This window comes from Paroedura picta, chromosome 2, assembly GCF_049243985.1.
Source record: "Paroedura picta isolate Pp20150507F chromosome 2, Ppicta_v3.0, whole genome shotgun sequence".
NCBI classification, from domain to species: domain Eukaryota; kingdom Metazoa; phylum Chordata; class Lepidosauria; order Squamata; family Gekkonidae; genus Paroedura; species Paroedura picta.
Genome location: NC_135370.1, coordinates 12,714,180 through 12,737,854, shown reverse-complemented (window position 1 = coordinate 12,737,854; position 23,675 = coordinate 12,714,180). Strand labels below are relative to the sequence as shown.

At 48.8% G+C, this 23,675-nt stretch overlaps 1 protein-coding gene across 1 annotated transcript in view; it reads left to right on the top strand.

Moving 5' to 3' along the window:
* Positions 1–2,982: 2,982 nt before the first annotated feature.
* ZNF804A (zinc finger protein 804A) overlaps positions 2,983–23,675 on the top strand; it is a 300,069-nt gene continuing 279,376 nt past the window's right edge. Inside the window, exon 1 of the mRNA XM_077319374.1 lies at positions 2,983–3,665. Within this exon, the coding sequence (XP_077175489.1) occupies positions 3,555–3,665 (111 nt within the window). The 5' untranslated portion in view covers positions 2,983–3,554. The remainder of the gene's footprint in view (positions 3,666–23,675) is intronic.

Sequence of the window (23,675 nt, the reverse complement as noted above, 5' to 3'; positions counted from 1 at the left end):
CCACAGTTTGGCCACCTCTGGTATAGGGCTTAAGAGCAGTGGCCTCTAATCTGGGGAGCTCAGTTTGATTCCCTCCTCCTCCACCTGCAGCCAGCTGGGTGACCTTGGGCTGGCTCATCATTGTTATTTAGAGCTGTCTGCTCAGAGGTCTCTCAAGTCCCCCTTACCTCACAGGGCATCTATTGTGGGTAGAAGGGAAGGCGACTTTTTCAGATAGTGACAAACAGGGTATACAAACCAACCCTTCTTCTTCTTCTTCTTCTTCCAAGGCAAGAGGCATTCAGGAGTGGGTTCGTCCTTGTCCTCCTTTGCATAGCAACCCTCAATGTCCATGGTCATCTCCCATCCAAGTATCAACCAGGGTCGACCCTGCTTAGCTTCTGAGACCTGGCTGGACGCGGTTGCTTGGGCAAATCTAGGTCATTGCCTTGATGCAAAACTGGGCCTTTGAGAACTGAACATCTATATTTTGCTCTTTTCCCTTCTTTTTGCTTTTTTAGTTCTCCGAGGAAAACAACCACAGGGAAATCGCCTCGGATGCCTCACGTCACCTCTGCCGTCAAGGAGTTTTGTAAACACAGGCCTTATTTAGGAGATCCCCTGACTCCCCCGTGTGGATAGCTGGGAAATGCATCTCAGAAGCCATGGCAAGGGAGGAATCTCCCATCCGTCACTATCCCTAATGGGCTCAGCGCCTGCCTTCCCTCTCCTTCCTCCCATTAGCTGCAGAACTTTTCTTTGTGGAGACTCATGACCTGGGATGGCTCAGGCTCCCTGATGGTCTCTCTGCTTGTTGAGGTCCCTCTAATGTGACCCTCATCAGCTTCCCCTCCAATCAGCTGGACTCCCCTTCAACACCCACCTGCTGGAAAACAGCATAACAAACACAGTGATGCCTTGGAGTTACCCCTTGTTTGGTTCCTCGCGCATCTCTCTCCGTGTACCTCTCTTGGTTTCTATTTCCATCTCCTCGTCCAAAACCCTTTCCCTCTCTCTGCTTTTGTCGATCAACTTGGCGATGTGGCTCTGCCCACGTGAGAACAGGCCACAGGTGTGGCCAAACTGGGGCTGTCCAGATGCTCATGGAGTGCAATTCCCATGAGCCACGGCCAATTGGCCATGCTGGCAAGGGTGCATGGTAATTGTAATCCATGAGCATCCTAGTTTGGCCTCCTCTGGAGTAGGGCATCTTTGTGGGTCCTGGATATGAGGGAGTCAGAATCACACAGAGCTGGGAGAGACCTCAAAGGGCCATCCTGGCCAGCCTTCCCACACTCCTACAGGTGCTCATCCCATCTCCTCTTAGAGGAGACTCCACCACCCTCCGAGGCAGCACAATATATCCACAAACAGCCCTCACCTTCCCAAAATGCTTTCCCATACTGAAGTGGAACCTCCTTTCCCGCAATTTAAACCCATGGCTCCTAGCCCTGGTCTCTAAAGCTGCAGTAAACAGGTGGGCCCCTCTTCAACTGTGTCAAACACGGCTATCCTATCAGGCCAAGGATCTGCCACGGGAAACTCTGAGAACACTGTCCTGGGAAGCCAGCCCAACAGAGTGGGATTCCGGGTCGGATTGCTCTGTCAAGAAACCCGGTTTCTCCGCTGGTTTTGGCGGCTGGGAAGCGTCTCGCGTCTTACACCAGGATGTCAGGTATCCCCCATAATTTATATGGCTTCATTAAGTCTAACAAGGCAAGCCAGCGACCCCGATGGGCTACAAGGGTAGTCCTTCACGATTTTATCACTTGCTGCAGAAACGATGGCAATGCATGTAATTTCTCCCGAGCTTCTCCCAAGCGTCTGGCTTTGGCATCCCTTGACTCGCCCCCTCCCCCCTTCTTGCCAACCCGCATGGACGGTTCCCACGGGGGAGGGGCGCGGGGGAGGCGATCCTCTAGTTCGAGCCTAGCCCGGAGTCTCTTTGTTTCTTCCAAGCCAGGCGCGGAGCGGAGCCCAATTAAGCCATCTTCGGGTTAGAGAAAGAAATAAAAGTCTCCGTAAATCCATTGAAGAAGGAAAGGTCCCCAGGCTTTCCGCTGGCTGCTATTGATCCCTTTAAGTGCTTGCTAATGAGACCCGTTTATACCCAATAAAGCGCGCTTAACGGGAGCGGCGAAGACGGATGGAGCGCCGGCCAGGGGGGCGTCCCCGCCCCGAGGCCAACCCGGGCGGGACTGAAAGGGTTAAAGCCCTCCCAAAAGGTGCGGGGGGGGGCGTGGTGGAGGGAATGGAGGCAAGCGCGGCGGGCAATCTGAGAAGCAGGCCCGGAAACAGCGGTCCTCCCTCTGGCAACACCGCCTGTGGTGCCACTCGGAGGAAAGGGACTCTGCGTATGCTCAGAAGCTCCCTCTGTCCCGTGGCCTGAGGTTCCAAGGCGACATTCCAGCAAGGAGCCGGGAGGAGGGGCCTGGCGGTTCGCTTTAGGGAGCCATGGGGGGGGGGGAGTTTATGGGTCAGACGCCGGGCTCTCGGCAGGGGCCAGATGGAGCCCTGCCGGGTCAGATCCCCCCCTCCCAGCCCCCCCATATCCCAGGCCGTGGCAGCCAAGGCGTGGAGCACGATGGCTCCCCCCTCCCCCCCCGTCATTTCTCCCCGAAGGTGCCAAGATGCACAGCTCCTGAACATGGAGGTTCTCGGCGGCCAGCGCCTGTGGCAGCCCCAGCCTCGACGCCCCAGAACGGCCGCCCCCTTCCCAGCCGCGAGCGAGGCGCGGCAGGATCGATCCGGCGCATGGGGGGATGGCCGGGGGGGGGGGAGGGGAGGGGAGGGGAGGGGGAGCGAGAGAAAAGGGGGGCGGCGGCGGGGCTGCCACAGGCTGCGGAGAGGGGATTCGCTGCGGCGGACGGGGAGGCTTCCCTCCGCCAACCACTCAGGGGGGATCGCTCGCCCGCCTGCCTGCCTGCCTGCTGGGCTTTTCCCCTTTAATTCCCCCCTCCCTCTCTTACCTGGGCAGCAGCAGGAGGAGCCGCCGCCGCCGCCGCCGCGCCTGTGCCGGGGATGCCCCGCTGCCGCCGCCGCCGCCGCCGCCGCCTCCTCCGCGCGCCGCCCCCTCCCGCGTGGGTCCGGGGCGGCGAGTGAGGCGCCGGGAGGGGCGAGGGGCGTGGGCCGGGGGCCGCGCCTCCTCCTCCCTCCTCCTCCTCTCCTCCTCCTCCGGCAGCTCCCGGGCTCAGCCCAGCGGCTCCCTGCCATTGGCTCCGTGCAGCCGAGCGGCAAGGCTGCGCGCTATAACAGCAGCCGGCGCGGCAGAGGCGGCCGCTCACACGCCCAAGCCCAAGCCCGGCCCGGCCAAGCCGCCGCTCCGGAGCCGCCGCCAGAACCGCCGCTGCAGACGCCCGTCCGCCCGCCCGCGCCTGCCGCCCCCCGCCTGTGCTGAGCGCGCCGCCTGGACGCCCCCCAGGCATCCCCGCAGTGCCGCCGCCGCCGCCGCCGGGGGGAGCGCGGTCCGTGCCGGAGGGGGGAGGCTCCCTCGCGGCGGATCCGGCCGATCCGGCGGGCTGCATGGGCCGCGCCGGGTCCTCCTCCCGCTCCGCCGCCGCCGGGCCGGCTGCCCCATGGAGTGTTATTACATCGTCATCAGCTCGGCGCACCTCCGCAACGGGCACTTTCGCAACATCAAGGGAGTTTTCCGCGGGCCCCTCAGCAAGAACGGCAACAAAACTCTGGTAAGGCGCCTTCAGCACCCCGAGCGCCGGACAGCTCCCCGACAGGCGCCGATCTCCCCGGGCGCAGCAGGCGGCGGCCTCGCCAGGGTGGCTTTCCCGGGACCCCAGGACGGTCCCGGGGGGGGGGGGGCGAGGGCTTGGCTGTCGAGAGGGGCCCGGCTCAGGTGAGCGGGGTGTGGGAGGAGGCGGGGTGGCGTCTCTGCGCTCCTCCTCACCTCTGCCAGGTCCCCCCAGGTAACTCTGCCTGGACTTGGCTCCAAGGTTGCCGTTAGAAAGCCCGCTTTGGGCTCTATAACTGCGGGCGGAGCGGAAGACGGGAGCCAGAGGGGCTCAGTCGCTTGAGGCGGTGCCTGCCCTGCTCAGCGGGAGTTGGCTGGAGTCTTTTGCTGGCCCCTGGTCCCTAAGAGTGGAGCACCTTAATGGGGCTCAGCCAGGCGGGTGCTCTTGGCTCCCAGCGGACCGGGCTTGGGGGGACGAGGCAGAGCATGCTGTACAGTGGGGCTCCTGACCGAATCGGCTTTGGATTCAGTTGGCGACTCTTAGAGCTGCTTTTGTTTTTGTAGAGCCGGCGAACACATGGCTTGGTTGGGTTTTGCTGCCCGGGCTTTTGTTTCCGTGGGAAGACTCGATAGCCTTGGTAGAGAACTTCCGCTTTGTGGAAGGCAGGCTGCGTGGGCTCTGCTAAAAATACTGATGGTTGCATAGGGACCCCCCCCCCAAAAAAAATAGGGGGCTGAGAAAAGTTTGAGAGTCACACGAACAAAGAATTTTCCTATCTCACCGCTTTAATGCGTTGAAACTTTTCTATAGCTGTGGGGGAACTACAAAGTGTTTTTTTTTTCATGTGAGAGATCCCCTCTGTTTATCAAAACAGGTTGTCTGAAATTGCCCGCCTAGCAAGTTTGTGGCTGTTGGATAGGCTAAACATAGTTTGAGGCAAGCCGTACAGCAGGGGTGGGCAAACGGTGGCCCTCCAGATGTCCATGGACTACAATTCCCAGGAGCCCCTGCTAGCTGGACATCTGGAGGGCCACCGTTTGCCCACCCCTGCAAGTGTGGTAATCAGAAGGGATTGGATTTGAGAACCCCACTGGCATTCATGTTATTTCGGCATATAAACCTGTTCAAAAACCCTTTTCGTAGAGTTTTTACCCTCTTTGCCCTAACGCTTATCAAACAAGATGCAGGGTCAAAACCCCGGGGTAGGCAAACCCCAGACACTCGCATAGAAGTGATAAGGGACAGCGAACAAAACTTGTCCCTCAAGAAATACCACTGAAACTTACAAGCGGATCTCAGGCATCTGAACCGATATCGTCTCGATTATATTTGGGCATCAATTTCTCGAGGGCATTCATTACGATGGAAGTAAATGGAATGATTGACAGTCCTCGGAACCTTCGGCAGTCAAATTGTAGTGTTGCCTTGGGAGCGAGTTCCGTTGAGGTCAGTGGAATCTTTCCAGTTTCCGAGGAGGCACGCTTAGGATCGCAGTCTAAGACAGGCTCATAATGCTGGCGGGCAGATATTGAGGGCCCCATGAGTCTGTGCGGAAGTTCTCCGGGACCCTGAATTGAGTGGGAAGGTGGTATAGAAATGTTTTATAGGACTGTGCTTTGCTCAGAACTGTGACTTGTAGGGGTACCCTAAGCAAAATTACTCCTAAGAGGTTGGTGAGCCCAGAAGGGTGTAACTCTACAGAGCAGAATAGAGAGGATTGCAACTTGAAGCTATGGGGTTCTTCTCCGTGAAATAACAAGTGGTATCTCTACAGCCCGTGTAGATGATGTTATATGTCAGGATTCTCTGTCAAGATTCTTGGTTACGCTCAGCTACTAAGCATGGAAATTCCAGATCTTGTTCATCTCTATGGGAAACAACCCTTAACTTTGTTTTTGTTTTTTTAATGAATCGGCAATAGCTTTCCAAGTTCTCATTTAGAAGGGTACAAATCCTAAAATGCAGAAACCGTGCCATCCGAAAAACAAAGTTTTGCCCTTCGAAGCCCATTGACTTCAATAGACCTGGAATGGGTCAGTGTCCTTCGGGTTGCACGAATACTATCTGAAGCCTCTGAGGGTTTTTTAGACCTTGGCCAAACTGGCTTTTGTCTCCAACCTGACTTGGCTTTCTCTATTTTGGGCCAGTTTTTTTTTTAAGTGTCTTTTAATGAAAGTCATCTGGCAGGCATCCTAAAAGGTAATAGAAGAGAAATCCGTGATAATGCTGTGTAATGCTCTCCAGGATGAAGCGTGTTTCTTTTTAAAAGGAAATGGGAAGTGATTTCACAGAGCCCATTCAACCTGGACGTAAATTACTTCTTAAAATAATTTCGAGTCAAAAAATCTTTCGAGGGAGGTTGGGGAGTTCCTGGGAGACAGGGAGCCATCTGTGTAATGTCTGCATTTCCCGCTATGCCACAAGACAGATAGACTGCCTTTAAGAATGGGGGTGGGGGGGGGAGAGGTCTTAAGCAGCTAAATGGATAGACTTAATGAACAGGGATAAAACTCAGGCTGTCACCCATGAAAGAAACCTTAGTCAATTAATCACTTGACGCTGGGATTCATTAATCAGTTAAAACTTGGCTTTGATTTTCACACTCAAACTGTTCTGCAGAGATGTCCGTGGGAAGGAAGCAGGGCCTCTTCTGAAGTGGCAGGTGCCCTTGGTGATTTAAAAAAAAAAAAAGAGAATACTTGTATTACTAGTAACTAACATGGAAAATAAAACTGTTTGGTCCAATTAATGGGGCACAACTTTTAATCAGTCAGAAGACGTTCCAGTGCTTCACCTAGGTGCTTAGTGCAGGGGTAGTCAAATTGCAGCCCTCCAGATGTCCATGGACTACAATTCCCATGAGCCCCTGCCAGCGAATGCTGGCAGGGGCTCATGGGAATTGTAGTCCATGGACATCTGGAGGGCTGCAGTTTGACTACCCCTGGCTTAGTGCATGAAGAGTTGCTACCTTAGACAGCACTGGTATCTTTCTTTTGCTTCATCAGTCGTGTTGCTGCTCATCCTTGCAATTGACTCTAAAAGTTAGGTGTTGACAGCAGGGTGTTGTGTAGGGCACCCTCCCTGTCACATTGCTATCCTGCTTACCTTCCAAGAGGCACAGGGCACATGTCTGCAGGTCCCTGCCTCCTCCACTTTAACATTGCAACAACCCTAAGGAAAAAGCTAGGCTGAGACATAATAATAGCCCTCGTTGTAAGGGATTTGAACCCAGGTTTTCCTAGTGAGATCACAGCGCTCCGTGTTCAGAGTACATAGATGCTTTGGCAGAAGGGACCGTGCTGATTCACTTTTGGCTCGAGTTTTCCCCAATGAGTTAAGCGTGGCTCAGTGGCAGCACATCAGCTCAGCGTGCAGAAGATCCTGGGTTCAATTCCCAGCCTCTCTAGTTAAGAGAACCAAGACAGGAGGTGATATGAGCAGTTGCTAGTCTTAGTTGATGATAGTCACCTCAACGGATGGTCTGATTCAGCATAAGGAAGGTTTGTGTGTTCACATGGAGCATTCCACCCCCAGCTTATTCCAAAACCCAAAATCAAACCTGGCTGATGCGGAAAAGAAACTTGATTGATACATTTTGCAGGTGATCGGTTGACACATTTCGGGGGTTATGTGTGTGATTAAATATTGCAGATCTGTTCTGTTTTCCAAGAAGTAGTCCTCAGAACTGAAAGCAGAAATAATAATTGAAGCGGAACGACCTTATTTCTGCTCCTTGAAGAGTTTATTCTACATGGGAGTGATTTTTCCTTTTGGCCAATAGGGGCCACTGCTGAGCAGTTAATCCCTCTGCCTTCTGTTCTAGACTCTTGCTTTGCTGAGCATGGCGATCTTCAGATTAGCAGCAGTGCAGAAATGACGTTGCTAGTGAGAAGGAAGGGGATTGGTAAAATCAGAAGCTGGAATCCCAGGCCTCTGTGCTGCCTCCAATTTTGTTGTTGTTGTTGTTGAGAAGTAAGGAGAGAGAGAGAGAGAGAGAGAGAGAGAGAGAGAGAGAGAGAGAGAGAGAGATTCCATATATTTCACCTTAATTGTGAAGAGGGTGGGTCATGTGCCAATTGCAAGAGTCCACTTTCTGGCAAGGCATTTATTTATCTTCACTTATGTCCCACCGCTCCCTCCAGTAAGGACCCAAAGCAGCTTCCATCATTCTCTTCTCCATTTTATCAACACAACCATACTATGTGGGAGGTTTGTGTGCCTGTCCGGGGAGCAAAACTGGTGTCTTTTGACAGTCTAATAACAACACTGGCTCTCTGGGAGGAGTACGTGTACTCCACTCGGGTTGCCAGTTCCCCCCTGGCCACTGGCAGAGGATGGAGGTTGGGAAGAAGAAGAGTTGGTTCTTATATGACGCTTTTCCCTACCTGAAGGAGGCTCAAAGCGGCTTACAGTCGCCTTCCCATTCCTCTCCCCACAACAGACACCCTGTGAGGGAGGTGAGGCTGAGAGAGCCCTGATATCACTGCCCGGTCAGAATGGCTCTATCAGTGCTGGGGTGAATCCAAGATCCCTTGCCTGGCTGCACGTGGAAGAGGAGTGGGGAATCAAACTGGGCCCGCCAGATTGGAAGTCAGCGCTTCTAATCATTACACCAACCTGGGGTCACCAGTGTCAGTTTGGAAACTCCTGAAGATTTGGGGGTAGAGCCATGGGAGAATAGGGACCTCACTGGGCTGCAGTGCTACAGGACTGAGTTCTATAGTCTGGAGATGAGCAGCATTTCAGAGGGATCCCGGCTGGCAACCCTACTGCCTAGTGAGGTAAGAAGTGACTGTCGATTGTGAGTTTTCACCACCACCCCCCAAAAAGAAATTCTCAGAAAATGGACTGAAGAGAATTAAATATGCCCTAAGAGCAAGGAATGTTGAGAGGTGCTGAGAGCCAATTAAAGGGAAAGGGGAGACCGTCGAGTTCAAACTCCCCAGAGCTTGCATAAACCTGCAAAAGGAGACTCATCTTGCTGTCCTCACCCTTCACAGCAAATTGACTTAGAATTGTGGAACTCAGCTCAGGATTACTCTTTTAGGGTGGTGGGTCCCTCCCCAGTAGTTTCATTCTTCTTCCCCAATGCCTCACACAACCTTTGCTTGTTTTCCTCCATAGGAAAACTGCAATAAAACATCATCCTTATGGTGTGTGCCCCCCCCCTCAATTCTGCAAAGAAACGTAGAAAGGCTTAGTTGTAGAAGAGGCAAACAAACCCTGAACAGTAATCAAAGAGGAAGAGAGCTGTGCAAGAGACAACTACGAGAGTGGAAAATGTGTTCATACCAAGGAAGTGACTAATAAGCACTCTAGTAAACAAGCAGTAGGGTGGAGAAGGGGAAAAAAAGGGTAGAAGTACTGCAAGAAGTTATGCAATTTCTTTTCAGTTATCAAAGGCATGGTTGATGGACTGCACTTTTTTAAAAGCTTAGATGCGATGCACAATACCTAAAGGGTTAATTATTCTCAGGAACAGACAGCCTTGAGTGACAGGCTGCTTGAAGCAAACTGATTGGGTAGCATCTGCTGAACTGAAAAAGGTACCTAACCTGGATGCTGGGGAGAATTAGGTCTGATTTCAGCTCTAACTGAGAAGAGTCAAGTACTGACAGTTTTGGAATTCAACCCTAACGGAGAGAAGTTTAACGTGGACAAGAGATGTGGGGAAAATTGGTAAGGACCAGTGGGTAGTTAGATGGAGACTTCCATTTTGCCCAAGAGAAGGGGATAGATCTTCTAGAGACAGAAGAAAATGTCCTACCCAGTCAAACAGGGAGTTAGTTCTGAGGAATGCATGGATTTTTTGTGCATGGTCTAGTATGGTTACAAACTGCCATTAGACACCTTAAGAGTCAGTTAAAAGCCCAAAATGAGTACCGGTGTTTCAAGAGAAGGGGTACTGGAAAGATTGTACCAGCCTTCTGGAAACCAATAGAATTAGGGAATACTCAAAGAAAGTGTACTTAGATGGGGTTTTTTTCTTGGGAGAGCCTCTCAACATAAAGATTTAAATCACTGTGAAAAGCTTAAGAGACCCTCATTAGCCTGAAACATCCCCTCTGCATATACTGGTTTTATCTCAGAATTTTTAACCCATGGTTTCACCTGATCTTTCCCCTCTATGTTAAATAAAATATTTTGTTATTTTTGAATTTCAAAATGCCTTGAGTACCATTTAAGTAGTTAAAGTTAAACTCTGCTCCTGATCCTCCCATCGAGTTCCTAGGCTAAACCAAAATATTGTACTGTGACAGAGTGGGACAGCCAGAGTCCTTCAGCAAAAAAGGAAAAAAAAAATAACATTACTAGGGTGGCTCAGTCAAGGGAAAGGCAAACAGGGAAAATCTTACCTATGAGGGAGGGAAAAGGATGGAGCCATCATAGCAAGGAAGGCGTAAAGTAATTAGGAGAAAGAAAACATTCCTTCTTCAAGAGTCCATAGCTGGAAAAATATTTCATCTGCTGCCTGGGTAAAGGAGTACGGATGAATGCTTGGGCAATGTTCTCTTTTAGATGTTTGGGATCACTTTAACCCTTGACATGAAATCCCTTTAACTAGGGGCCCTTCCTGCTCTCTATACATACTATCATAAATCAGGGGCATGACCACCCTGCCGGTATTCTGTCCCCCAATTTTAGGTGTTTAATGAGGGTGGCCGAAGGGTATTCTTTGCCTAGAAAAAAAATGCTCGTTTTAGGGTTCTTGATGAAAATCTCTCCTCTGACCACCACCAAGCCATCAAAATCTGGGCTGCAGTTCCTTCATCCCAGAGGAGTTGGGGACACGGCAAATTCCTTTTTGAGCCTGTGTGTTAGCGAGCGGCGTTTAGAGCAGTTGCAACCATGTCAAAACAAAATAACGTTTCAAGACGCGCCGAATATCCCTGACAGTCACACAGGCCAATTTGCCGCTGATGGAAGACCACCTCAGGCAGCCTCTGAGGTTGGATTGAAGGCACTGTTGTACATATTGCTTTTCAGTATCAGTCGGAGGTGGAAATGAAAACCTTATGGAGAGTCGGCATATGTTGTTGGCATCACAGTAGGCAGCCTAATAAGGGAAGGGATGGACAAGTTATTTCTGAGCTGTTAATGTTCTTTCCAGGGATGATTTATTGGGCCTGATAGCAACAACTTCAACCCTTCAAAAAGACACGTTGGAAGCTGGGTTTATGCCCAGATAAATAGCCGGAACAGTCCTCTGCTCTGAACGCCTGAACTCGGTGGGTCTATACTGAAGTCACTCTGCAGAGAAACTTTATTTCAAGAATCATAGAATCCCAGAGTGGGAAGGGACCATAAAAGCCATCTAGTCCCACCCCCTGCTCAATGCAGGATCAGCATCCTCAAGCATCCAGGAGAAGGATCTGTCCAGCCACTGCTTGAAGACTGCCAGTGAGGGGGAGCTCCCCACCTCCTTAGGCAGCCCATTCCCCTGCTGAACTACTCTGACTGTGAAATTCCCCCTGGCTGTGGCGGGAGCAAACGGCTGCTTCAGGTGCCAAAGCGCCCAACCCTACCAGACCTTTCCTCTACTAGCAAAAACTTTCTCTCAAATTAATGACACAGGCCAAATTCGCCCCCCCCCCCTGGATGGAAACGTAGCATTGTTGTGCCCATTAATAAAAAAGGAGGGCAAATCAGATCCTAATAACTACAGGCCTATTGGCCTGCTGGATACAGCAGCAAAAATGTACAGCAAGTACTTATTGATTAAGCTGGAGGAATGGGTAGATGAAAATCATATTTTATACCTGTATCAAGCTGGTTTCAGAAAGGGCCTTAGTATCATTTAAAGTGGCTAGGTTTGGCTGCCCAGCAATGAGGATTAGGAAAAAATGGATAAATCGCAATTCTACTCCCTAGACTGCCCGTACCTCGATAATAACATATAAAGTATTTTAACAAAGTGGATTTTACCAATTTATGTAATATTTTGTGCTGTAGCACATATTTTGTATGGTTTTTCAATGCCTAGTCTTGGGCCGTAAGAGAATAAATTCTTCGCCTGTGTCCAGTGCTTTCCCGCCTAGGAAAGAACACCCTCCCCATCCGCTTGTCCGTGGATTTGCCGGTGTGAAGCGGCCAGGTCTGCTTGCAAACGGTTGCTGAAGTGGATTGAAACCGCATTATTCAGTATGTGTAAAAGCTCTCTTTTTGGGTGGTGATTTTCACCCCTTTCTGCCCTCCCACTGCAGGGCCCTCCCCAACCCTGTGCTGCTCCTGAGAGAAAGCCCACTAAATCCAGGGGACTCAAATCAACGGAAAGAGTCTTCCCCTCTGCCAGAAACTTTGGTGCCCTTCGGAGTGGTCAGCTCCGATACTGCATGTCAGGCCTTGAAGGTGACAGCCTGCCTTCCTAGTACGTTTTAGATTGCTCCCCCCTCCCAAGGAGCCCAGAGGTGTGTGTTCTTCTTTCCTTATCTTGCCCTCACAACCATCCAGTGGGTTGGCAGGCTGGGAAAGCATGACTGGCCCAGAGCTACCAAGCAAACTTCATGTTGTTTTTAAACCCTGATTTCCCCAGATTTTCGTCTGATAACTCTAACCCTGCAGTTCCCAGATGTGTTGGGAGGGGAAACCACAAGTCCAAATGTGCCTGGCGGAATGACTCGGTTTTTAAAAAGTTTTAAAAAGCGAAGCATTTGTCTCCAAATTTGCATCCTGTCCTGCATGAGGGATATGGATGATATAACTCTAATTTCATTTTGAGTTTCATGTACAAACACAGTCTTAAACTACAGGAAAGAGGAACAAAGCTAAATGAGAAATTGCTCTGTATATATATCTTTGTTAACTGTGGCTGCCAACATGCGCATGAGTTAAGAATAGCTGAGAGCTGTGTCAATTGGTCTCCTGTCTTGTTCAGCGGGTAGGAAATAGCCTGTACTGTATTTTTCTGCTCCATTTCTTTGAATTTGATTCTCTAGACTCCCCAAATCAAGGAAGCTCCTGGAACCTGGCATCCCCCCCCCACACACACCCCAATGATTCTAGGCCACACAGAGACCAGGAACAGAACATGGGTCCATTCTGCACATGTTGGATAATGCACTTTCAAAGCAGATTTCCCTGTTCCATACAGGAAAATCCAGCTGCAAAAGCACAGTGACATTGCATGATCCAAGGTGCATGGAATGGTCTTCCAGTGAAAACACCCCAGCACTTGGCTTTGATAGCACACTTCTAGTTTTTTTTGGTTTTTTAAAGTCAGACTGGTGTAGAGGTTAAGGCAAGCCTTTTTCAACTTTTTGACTGTGGAGGAATCCCTGAAATATTTTTCAGACTCTGAGAAACCCCGGAAGTGGTGGCATGCCCTTCAGAGAAGTGGGCGGGGTAAGATGTGGGAGCCAGCCAATCAATCGATGGATCATTTACTGTTTCCCTTGTGGAGAAAGAGACGAGGCGTGTAGAACAACTGGGGAAGTAGGCTCCAGTGACATAGCGTGATGTCAGTGGCCATCCAAACCTCTGGGAGAGGCTGCAGAGCCCATGCGGTGCTCTCCCGTAACCCAAGAGTTCACTCAAACCCTGGCTGGAAAAACCTGGATTAAGGTTTCAGGAGAGACCCAGGTTCTTATCACCTCTGCCAGGCCAAGGAGCTTGCTAGATGACCTCAGGCCAGTCACGTGCTCCAGCCCAGAGGGTTATTTTGGGAGTACAGAGGAGGAGGGCCAAATGAAGGCATAAGCCATAGGAGGCATATAGACCAACACATACCAAGAGAACATGTGAACTGTGAGAACAGGATCTTGACATCAACACCCTTCTGGAACAACAACAACAACCACAACAACAATTATTTACTGGCTGTGTATTATTTTTCTTTTGGGAGTATTTTTTTTTTTATTTGCTTTTGAATAGTCCGCCTGAGGCTTTAGACAGGGCATTTAACCCAAGGATCTGCAATCTACTTAATACAGCCTGGCTTATCTGTTGCCTTTCATGGGACCTTTGCACCATGGTACATCACGAGTCTGTGAACTGGATGGCTCAGACTCACAATACGTAAGTAAAGCAGCATCGCTACCAGTTAGGGCTTGGAAGGGGGGCTGCTGAGGAAGGCCAGGGTTGCTGTGCAGAGGCAGGCTGGGGAACCATCTGTACTCAGGCCTATGTGGTCGCCATAACTTGGATATGGCTTCACTCCCACCCTGAGAATAAAATCAAATGCTAAGAGGAGAGAGTTTGGAATGTGATCCAAATCCAGTCACTGAAAATCTATTAACAGTGGTAGAAGATTAAAAAAAAAAAAGAGTTAAGACATTCAAGAAAAAAGTGAGAAAGAACTAATTAAGACCCTTCACAAAGGTTCTGCAATGTATTGTAACCCACCCAACCCTTTTAAAAATCCTGCGCAAAAGGGCGGTATATAAATATAATAAATAAATAAAATAAATGAATGTTCACACTCAAGAATTTGTATACACTGGATCTCTGGTCATGCCTTTTTGTTTGTTGACTTTCTTTATACCCTGCTTTTCTCCTTATAGCTGGCCTTTTTTGCTGAGGCCTGAATCTGGAAGAGAAATGTCTCCTGAAGCTATAAGAATAACCTTAAAAGTGATATGCTCATAGAAGCGAGAATGTGATAGCAACTTTATCCATCACATATTTTTGTAGGTTGTGTTAGAGAGGGATTCTTGCACAGCTTCAAAAGAGGCTTTCGAGCTGAGCAGGATCCACCTGTGTTCGGCTATTGTGCTACTGTAATAATTGTAATAACTGGCAGGGCCAGCTTCAGATTTTTTTTTTTTGAGGGAGGGGGGTCTGGCCAGGCAATTCCCCAGTGCCCCGTTCCCACCTGCTCACCTGGTTTTCTCCCTCTCTCCCTCCCTTTCCTGCTCAAAAGCCCTTCCTCTTGTCAAGATCCTTTTTACATTTCTTGCCATGACTATGCATATTCTGTTGCTTTATAGATGTGTTTGTTAAATTGGCATGAGCCTGTCTTCTGGTCATATGATGCCCATATATTTTTCTGTGCAGTGTTGTTGACCCCAATTAGTTGTGCAGTACTTTGTACAAAACTCTCTCCCATGATCTCTCTCTGCCCTGACCTTGGGCAGTTGAAGTAGTCTGACTGGAATATTGTACTGTCTTGCACTGTTTTTAGTGTAGGAACATGATGGGAAAGATAGTTTTGCACCTTGGGGGGAGGGACAGAGGGTAGCCATATAGCTTGACGTGCTTAATAGCAAATCAGTTTCAGCAAAGATATGCCTTGCTCCTATTTATGTATCTTCTTCAATGAAGAGACTTCTTCTGCACCAAATGGTCTGCTTATTGGGAATGCAATGGGCCTTTGACACATCTGTCCATGCTTACAGCCACCTGCAGCCCTTTCTCTGGTATCACTAAACCCTATGCATTCATGGGCATATGGGAGGGTAGAGCCCCCAGAAGTGAGCACGCAGGGAAAGAGGGAATTAGCATCCGTGGGTCCTGGAAGCTGCCCACTGGAGGACATGTGGATCCTGATTCTGCCCTTTGAACTCTGTAGGAAGCATGAGATTGCAACAGTGCCATGCCCAATGATGTGTGAATGTCATGTCCCTACAAACTCATCAAGGAATCTGGCTTGGCATAGCAGCAAAAGTGATCAATGGATAAAGTTTCTTCTTGTTGAAACTGATTTGTTAGGTACCTGCAGATCAATATACTTCCCAGTTGTTCCTCCCCAATTTAGGAAAGATGGGCTCACTATTTTCCCTGCAGAATTAACAGCCCAGTTACACCCAGGTGCCACTTTCAGCACCCACTGCTGAGATACAGCCCATCCCTCAGCTTCATTTTCCAGTGCCATCCTGTCAACAAGACTCCACCAATGACAATCGTGGGGCACATTTTAGAGGTTCAATGGTATTTTGAATATACTACCTTAGCAATCCTGACAATAGAAGAAGAAGAAGAAGAGTTGGTTCTTATATGCCGATTTTCTCTACCCGAAGGAGGCTCAAAGCGGCTTACAGTCGCCTTCCCATTCCTCTCCCCACAACAGACACCCTGTGGGGTGGGTGAGGCTGAGAGAGCCCTGATATCACTGCCTGGTCAGAACAGCTTTCTAAGTGCTGTGGCGAGCCCAAGGTCACCCAGCTGGTTGCATGTGGGGGAGCGCAGAATCGAACCCGGCATGCCAGATTAGAAGTCCGCACTCCTAACCACTACACCAAACTGGCTCTGTACACAATAGTTGTGTACAGTAGTCCAATGGCATAACTCCTTTGTTGATGAGAGGAAGGGGAACTGAAACAAAGATGATGGTTGCCTGAAGTTGCGAAATGAGCCCTTGGTTAAGCTGGGATTTAACCCAGGATCTTCCCATGTATAAGGGCCTTGGCTCAGTGGAAGAGCCTCTGCTTTCCATGCAGAAGGTCCCAGGTTTGATCCCTGGCATCGCCTGCTAATAGGACCAGGCAGTAGTTGATGGGGAAGACCTCAGCTCAAGACCCTGAAGAGCCGCTGCCACTCTGAGTAGGCGAGACTGACCTTGATGGACAGCTTCATGTTTGTTCGTGTGATACATCATTAGCCGACGGAAAGTGCTGGGAAGTTGCAGCCAACGTATGGGTTTTCAGGGCTAGAGACAGATTGAGGCTGCTTGCCATTGGCTGCCTCTGCATTATTAGCAACTATACTATTTGTACATGGGGTGTGCGTGCCTGTATGGTACAGGTGGGTGGTGGCAGTCTGTGCACTCTACATCCCTTCACTTCAAGCTTGATTTAGGACAGCCCTGCATGGACATAAGTGGAGCAGGAGAATCTGAAACCAGCCCATCCAGCAAGGAAAACCCAAATTGTGTCAACTGTCCTAAATCAAGCTTGAAGTGAAGGGATGTAGAGTGCACGGACTGCCACCACCCAAAAGGCCACCTGTCTATATATGGCCACTGTGTGGGATGATCCTGAAAAGGCTGAGTACGGAATGGTCACAGCTGCGTGGCTTTAGTGGCAACCTCCCTATTGACAAAAAGGAAATCTCATTTAGTATCACAGAGACTCACAGGATGTGTTTTGGAGCTTTAGAAATACAAGTGTTGATTGCGCTTCCTCCTTTCCATGCTCCCTGGTTCCCACCCCAGCCTTGTGGCAAACAGTCAATCTAGCTGCATGACAAATGCTGTTCACGTATTACCAAATGCATGTACGCACTGGGTGGACGCACCTATGTCTGTTTTTAAGAACAAGCCAAAGGATGCTCGCATTAAAAATAACGCTAGAGATCAATGTCTAGATAAACAGGGGGCTTCAATCCCATGTTGATCTGTACATGCAGCCTAGGATAAGAATCACTCAGTGCATGTCCCCCCAAATATGTGCTCGCAGGTTTACCTGCGGGTTTTCTGCAACATGTGTTAGAGGCACTGATGGGCAATCTTGCATCTCTCCTGTGCCCTCCCACAATGTTGTCTCATGCATTTGGGTGTCCAGTGCCAAAATCCCCCAAGACCACATTATCCATCATGACAGCATGAGTGGGAGCAACATCAGGGCTATCGTGATGAGGCAGCCATGCTTCTTCAGACATGGGACTGAAGCAGACAAATGCAAGAGTGTGCGACAGATGCCCCCCGAGAAAGAGCCGATGGAATTCAGAGAACCGGACAGGAATGGAAACGTTGCCTTTGTCTCTGATGAGTCCAATGCAGCTTGGGGTGGGGGATGGGGGGTTGGGGGGAAGAAATCTGAATTCAAATTGGGTGTTAGCAGTATTTTATGCTGCCTCTCCCCACAATCAGGTTTGGGGCGATTTACAACAATAAAATAATTAAAACTATCAATAAAGCAGTTAAAAACTTATCCATTCCCTGCTCCCTATCTCATGCCTGACTAATCATAGGGGAAAGAGCCAAAGAGAGGAGAGGGGGGAAGCCTATTTGGTTTCTGACCATAATGGACTCAACCATAGGTCTGGTGGACCAGTTCCATCTTGCAGGCCTTGTGGAACTTTGATAGATCTGTCAGAGCACAAATTTCAACTGGCAACTCATTCCACCACCTTGGAGCCAGGGACCCTGGCCCCAGTTGAAGCCAGGCAGACATCTTTGGTGTGGTATCCTGTAGGACAGTGGTCCCCAACCTGCGGTCCGCGGCCCGGTGCCGGGCCGTGAAGGCCAGGGCGCCAGGCCGCAGTTCCCTCTCCCCGCCCCCCCCACAGTAAAAAACTTCCCAGGCCGCAAGCTTGAGGCCCGGGAAGCTTCTTACTGCTGGAGGGGGGGGAGAGGGAATAAGGGCCGTGCCGCGCATCACGCATGTGCGGCCCGGCCGCGCATGAACACATGCGCGCTGCATGGCCGAAATCGCTCATGCGCGCATGCGCGCTGCACAGCCGAAATTGCACATGCGAGGCACTTTCGTGTATGCGTGAAAGTGCAGCGCATGCACAATTTTGGCTGAATAGTGCACATGTGCACATGTGCTGCCCGGCCGCGCATGTGCAATGCGCGGGCGCTGCCACGCATGCACGATGCGCGGGCATGGCCGTCGCCCTGCCGGTCCCCAGCCAAAAAAAGGTTGGGGACCACTGCTGTAGGACTTAGTGACAGTAGTGTCATGTAGGCTGTGATGTTTCCAGAGGACATCTGGAAACTCTAGGACTGGGGATGTATATGGCCTCTTCAGCCATTCTCCACATTCATGCGTTCATTTCTTAGTAACCAATTTCATCGCTTCAGAGGTTGGAGCTAACTAATCTAGCCTCATATTTCAGAAGCCTGAATCATGGAAGATTTCTCAGAAGGTTTTTAATCTTGGGCTGGGCTGATGACATATATAGGAAGGGATACCTGTCTGGGTAGATAAATCAGTAGCTGGGAGTTACAGGCAGGTCGATTTGTGGAACATCCCCTCCAATGTCCTTCAGGATGGCTACCCGTATTTGCAAGAATTTATTGCTGTTGCCCACGTGATTAACACTTCAGCGGGTGAACTGACCTTTAAATATGATCTCTCACAAAGAAATAGTGACAGAATAAGGTCTGTGGATTTACGCTCATTTTGCTAAACCCTCTGCAAGGCGAGTTTTGCAGACCATCATTTGAGCCAAGGGTTTCCGTTCACACAGCCTTGGCTTGCCAGTTGCAAACGGTGCATCTTGGGCGGTCAGAAAACTTTTCTTAATGTTCGAACATGCTCTTTGCACATGCCGTGTCAGTATTTCCGTGTGGTTTTGAGCATGCACTATCACGAGACAGGCCGGTGAATGATCAGGGATGCCAGTCCCCACCTGCCCCCTGGCTAGCTCCCAGGATTATGGCTGACCCCCAGTCCACAGGGATCAGTCTCCCTGGAGACAATGGCTGCTTTGGAGAGAAACACTCTAGAATTATACATCTCCCCCAGGCTCCACCTTCCTCATCTCCATGTGTTTCCCAACCCAACCCACAGCTGGCAGCCCCCTGAATGCCATCAACCTCCTAGGAGCATCAAATGATGCTTCTATAATGGTACAAGGAAATTCAGCACAAAAGGGCCATGCCATGTGCCACAAGTTGATGATGAACAAGTTGGAAAAATGCAGAAAATGTTTCAGTGGATAATTGGTGAAGGAAGTTAAAGCAGTTTATGATCCTGGAAAAATTGACTAATAACAGTAATGTAATTAAAGGGGGGATAAGAAGGAAGGTTACAGTATGGTTTGACTTGATTTGGTGAATAACTTGAAAAGTTTCTCAGATTGTAATCCATGGAGATTGGTGATGTATAAGAAATCTGAGACTAGAGATAAAACCCAAATATAGCAATAATCGTAGTAAGAGTTTAGTAATATTATAGTAATAGTAATACTGTTATAGTAATGTGATATAATAATTATATTAATATTATTATTATTATAGTAATGTGATATAATAGTAATAAGAACTGAATAAGAATTGAAATAAAAAATAAGTAATAATCAATTTAAAATAGTTGATTGAAGTTATAGGGTAGTTGCTTTTTTGTGTTGTTTTGTTGTTGGTTTCATGATTTCTTTTATTTTGTTACTAGAATTTAACCCCGGTGTAGCCAAAATACAGCGGGCGTTAGAAGGCAGTGGCTGGGTGTGGGATGCCGCTCTGCCCCCTGGCCTGGGCACCCCCTCCCCCTTCCCCCCCGGCCTTGTGTGTAAATAAGAACCCCAAGCTTTCCCTTGGCCCCTTTGCGTTTTTATCCCAGACTCGCCCCGCCCCTTTCTCCGCCCATTTAGCCCTTAGGGCTTTATTCTTTCCGCTCCCATGGAGCGGCTTACAGATATTTTTCCATGGCATTTTCCCTTGTTCCCTCTGTATTGTCTGTCAAAAATTAAAATAATTAAAAAAAATAATGATCAACAAATGAAATAGTCCTTATTTTCAAACTCAAATCTTGTTTAATTGCTTGAGGAAACAATTGCTCAAATATTGTATCCCTCGCCATTGTCCCAGTGGCAAAATGAAATATCTGATTTCACTGCATGTCCGTGCACCAATACACACCTACACAGGGATGTGTACATCCAAAATGCCGTTGGGAGAAAAACAATATTGCTGTTCTTGTTGTCGTTTTTTAATTCCAGACTGGTTTGTTTTGTGTTGCCTTTATAGTTTTGATATTTTTGAAAATGTGTTTGTGGGTCTGTTTGCAGATTTAGAAAACAACAGTAACCCGCTGACTTCAATGGCCTAGCTGTGTTTTTTATTAAATCCGAGGAGGTTAGCCTCTATGAAGGCATTCTGCAAATGCCATCTGTCCCTCACACAGTCTGTTGCCAGCTCATTTCCGTGGCTACATTTTGCTGATTTCCCTACATTGTTCGGCCAGCACCAAGCTATGTGGCACTGAATGTGAAAATATGCTTGTATAAGTAATTTCTTAAAGCACTGACATTGTAAATACAGGTCATTAATTGTGTGCACCTTCATCTAGAACCAGGATCAAGCAAACATTCCCAATGGATTCCCTATTATTATTATTGTTGTTGTTGTTGTTGTTATTCCCTCCAGCGTATCATTATGGTACTTCCCTCTCCCTCCCCTCCCCCCCAAATACTCATATTTACATGTATAAAGGCCCCATGGATGTATTTTTGATGGCTATCATCATGTCCCGGTCACCATCACTGGTTGTTTGGGAAACTGATGAGTCAACTTGATTTAGTGGTTAAGTGGCCTCTAATCTGGAGCGCCGGGTTTGATTCCCCACTTCCTTTACCTGCAGCCAACTGGGTGGCCTTCAGCTAGTCACAGTCCTGATAGAGGTGTTCTCACAGAACAATTCTGGCAGAGTTCTCTCAGGCCCATCTACCTCACTGGGTGTCTGTTGTGGGGAGAGGAAGGGAAGGTGATTGTAAGCCACTTGGAGACTCCTTTGGACAGTGGAAACCAGGGTATAAAAACCAACTCTTCTTGCAATACTGCAAAACTATTTTTGCAATACTGCAATACTATTTTGAAACAGTGCCATACTGTTTTAACATTTCCAAAATCATGGTGTATGAGTGTTTGGCATTGTTCTCTGCTTCAAGAGCAGATGAAATAATTGATAATACAGGATTTAGGGGAGAGGCTTTGGTTTAGAGGCAGAACATCTGCCTCTGTGTGGGGCCAGGAAATCTCTTTGAATTATAACTGATCTCAGACTACAAATATCTGTTTCCTTGGAGATATATGAGTGCTTTGGATGGGGGGGGGGGGCTCTACAACATTCTACCCCACTGAAACAAGGACAGTACCGAAAAATCCCTATTGAGGAATGGTTCTGCCCTTGCAGGTCTAGGGAGGTTGTAAGCGTATATCATGTCTTCCTTTGTTGTTCATTATATTCTGAGATTCACAATAAGCTCATTTCCCTTTTTCTGGATGACCACCTTTCAAACGTGGAAAATACCAGGCTGTTATGGAAGATGGACCCAAAATTTACAGTGCCGGTAGCGTAGTTTCTTGCCACAGCCTGCAAAACCCGCCACTGATACTGACTTCAGGGCTAGTGTAAGAATTATATAATTTTATACTTATCTTACAATTTTATTTTAAACAGAGTTTGCTGCATTTCCCTAACATTGTAATTTAAACTTATGACCGCTGAATTGTATGACTTGCTGGCCTCCAATCTTCACCCCTCTATTTCCAGGAATTTCCCAATGCAGAGTTGGCAACCCTGAGTCTCACCATCAGGGAATATAACTGGGGCTGGGAGAGCTGGTTTAGGCCAGTGACCTTGAGGAAGTGAATCTCCTTATAGTAACTGTGGCCTCTGGCACCTGTGGACTGGCCTTGAGTCCTTCCAGAATGGCTGTGATTCCGATGGTTTGGCACAAAGGGAGGCATCCCGGCCTTGCAGCCTTGTGGCCAGAGTGAAAGGAAGCAATGAAGGGCCTCTGGCATTGCACACTGTATGCACCAAGGCCGTGATCAATTATGCATGGTGTGCGCTGTCAGCAGTTTTACTCTAGACAAGAAGGAGGCTACCGTTAGGGCATCATATTCAAGCATGGAAGCACATCTCTCAAGGGTTGTGGCATCAGATTAACAACGACTGGGTCTTTGACAAAGCAGGGTCCTCGTGCTTGGCCATAAGAGCGTAGGAGGAGCATGGGTGGCTGGTCCAAAGATTGCCCAGCAAAATTGCATGGTGGAGCGGGGATTTGAATCTGGGTCCCCCGTGGATCTAAGCCAGGGGTAGTCAAACTGCGGCCCTCCAGATGTCCATGGACTACAATTCCCAGGAGCCCCTGCCAGCGAATGCTGGCAGGGGCTTCTCGGAATTGTAGTCCATGGACATCTGGAGGGCCGCAGTTTGACTACCCCTGATCTAAGCAATACCTCACACTGGATTATGGTTGCATTTGGAATTGTCAAGGCAGAAATACAGTGGGTAGCTGGGGTGGCCTGCGGAAAAACAGATAGATTTGAGCCCAATAGCATGTTAGAGGTCAGAAAAATATAAACTATTATTGGAACTTAAAAGCATTTAAAAACCATAAGAGAATATCTATTTGGCGCACATAAAACATCTCAGTGAGAACATCAGTAACGCCCACAAGTCCTGACCTGACGGGTTTTGATCATACTGATCTTCATCCGAGGTCAATATATAGATAGATACAGACATATAAGGCAGTTTTACAATTTTCAACTTTGTTCATCTGTTGTGGTTGCTTATGGTCCTTCCAGGTATTCGTGTTGGCAGAATGCTCATCCAGAAATTTTATTTTATTCCTCCCCTGGGTATTAGAGAATCCTGCTCAGTGCTGCCCTGTGGAAAGGTCCAAAATGTGCCTGAACACAAAAGCTAGAATAAAACTTGGTTGGTCTTAAAAGTGTCATTGGACTCAAATTTTGTTCTGCTATTTCAGACAAACATGGCTACACACCTGATTCCCTTTATGTGCTTTAGGGCAGTGGTCCCCAACCTTTTTATCACCGGGGACCACTCAACGCTTGACAATTTTACTGAGGCCTGGTGGGGGGGGGGGTAGTTTACTCCTCTACTCTCAACCACTGTCCTAACGCTCTCTGATCGCTATGGTAATGTTTAAACATCCCTTCATAATAAGATACAGACACGCCACAACAATGAACATAAGGAACATTTTGTTTTCATGGAAATTTTAACTCATGACAATGACAAATCAATGGGAACCCTGAGCTTGTTTCTCTGCAACAAGATAGTCCCATCTGGGAGTGATGGGAGACAATGACACCCAAAGCGTGTTGTAAAGGGCCGGGGGGGATGAAGTAAAGGGCCGGGGGGAGAAGGCGTCCTTCGCGGCCCACCTCCAATTAGTCGATGGACCACATGTGGTCTGCAGCCCACAGGTTTGGGATTGCTACTTTAGGGGTTAAGAGCCGCGGTTTCTAATTTGGGGAGCTGGGCTTGATTCCCCACTCCTTCACATGCAGCCAGCTGGGTCACCTTGGGCTCAACATAGTCCTGATAGTGCTGTTTTCTTTTGAACAGTCCTGCCATAGCTCTCATTGTCCCACCTCCCTCGCAGGGTGTCTGTTGAGGGGAGAGGAAAGGAAGGTGATTGTAAGCCACTTTGAGA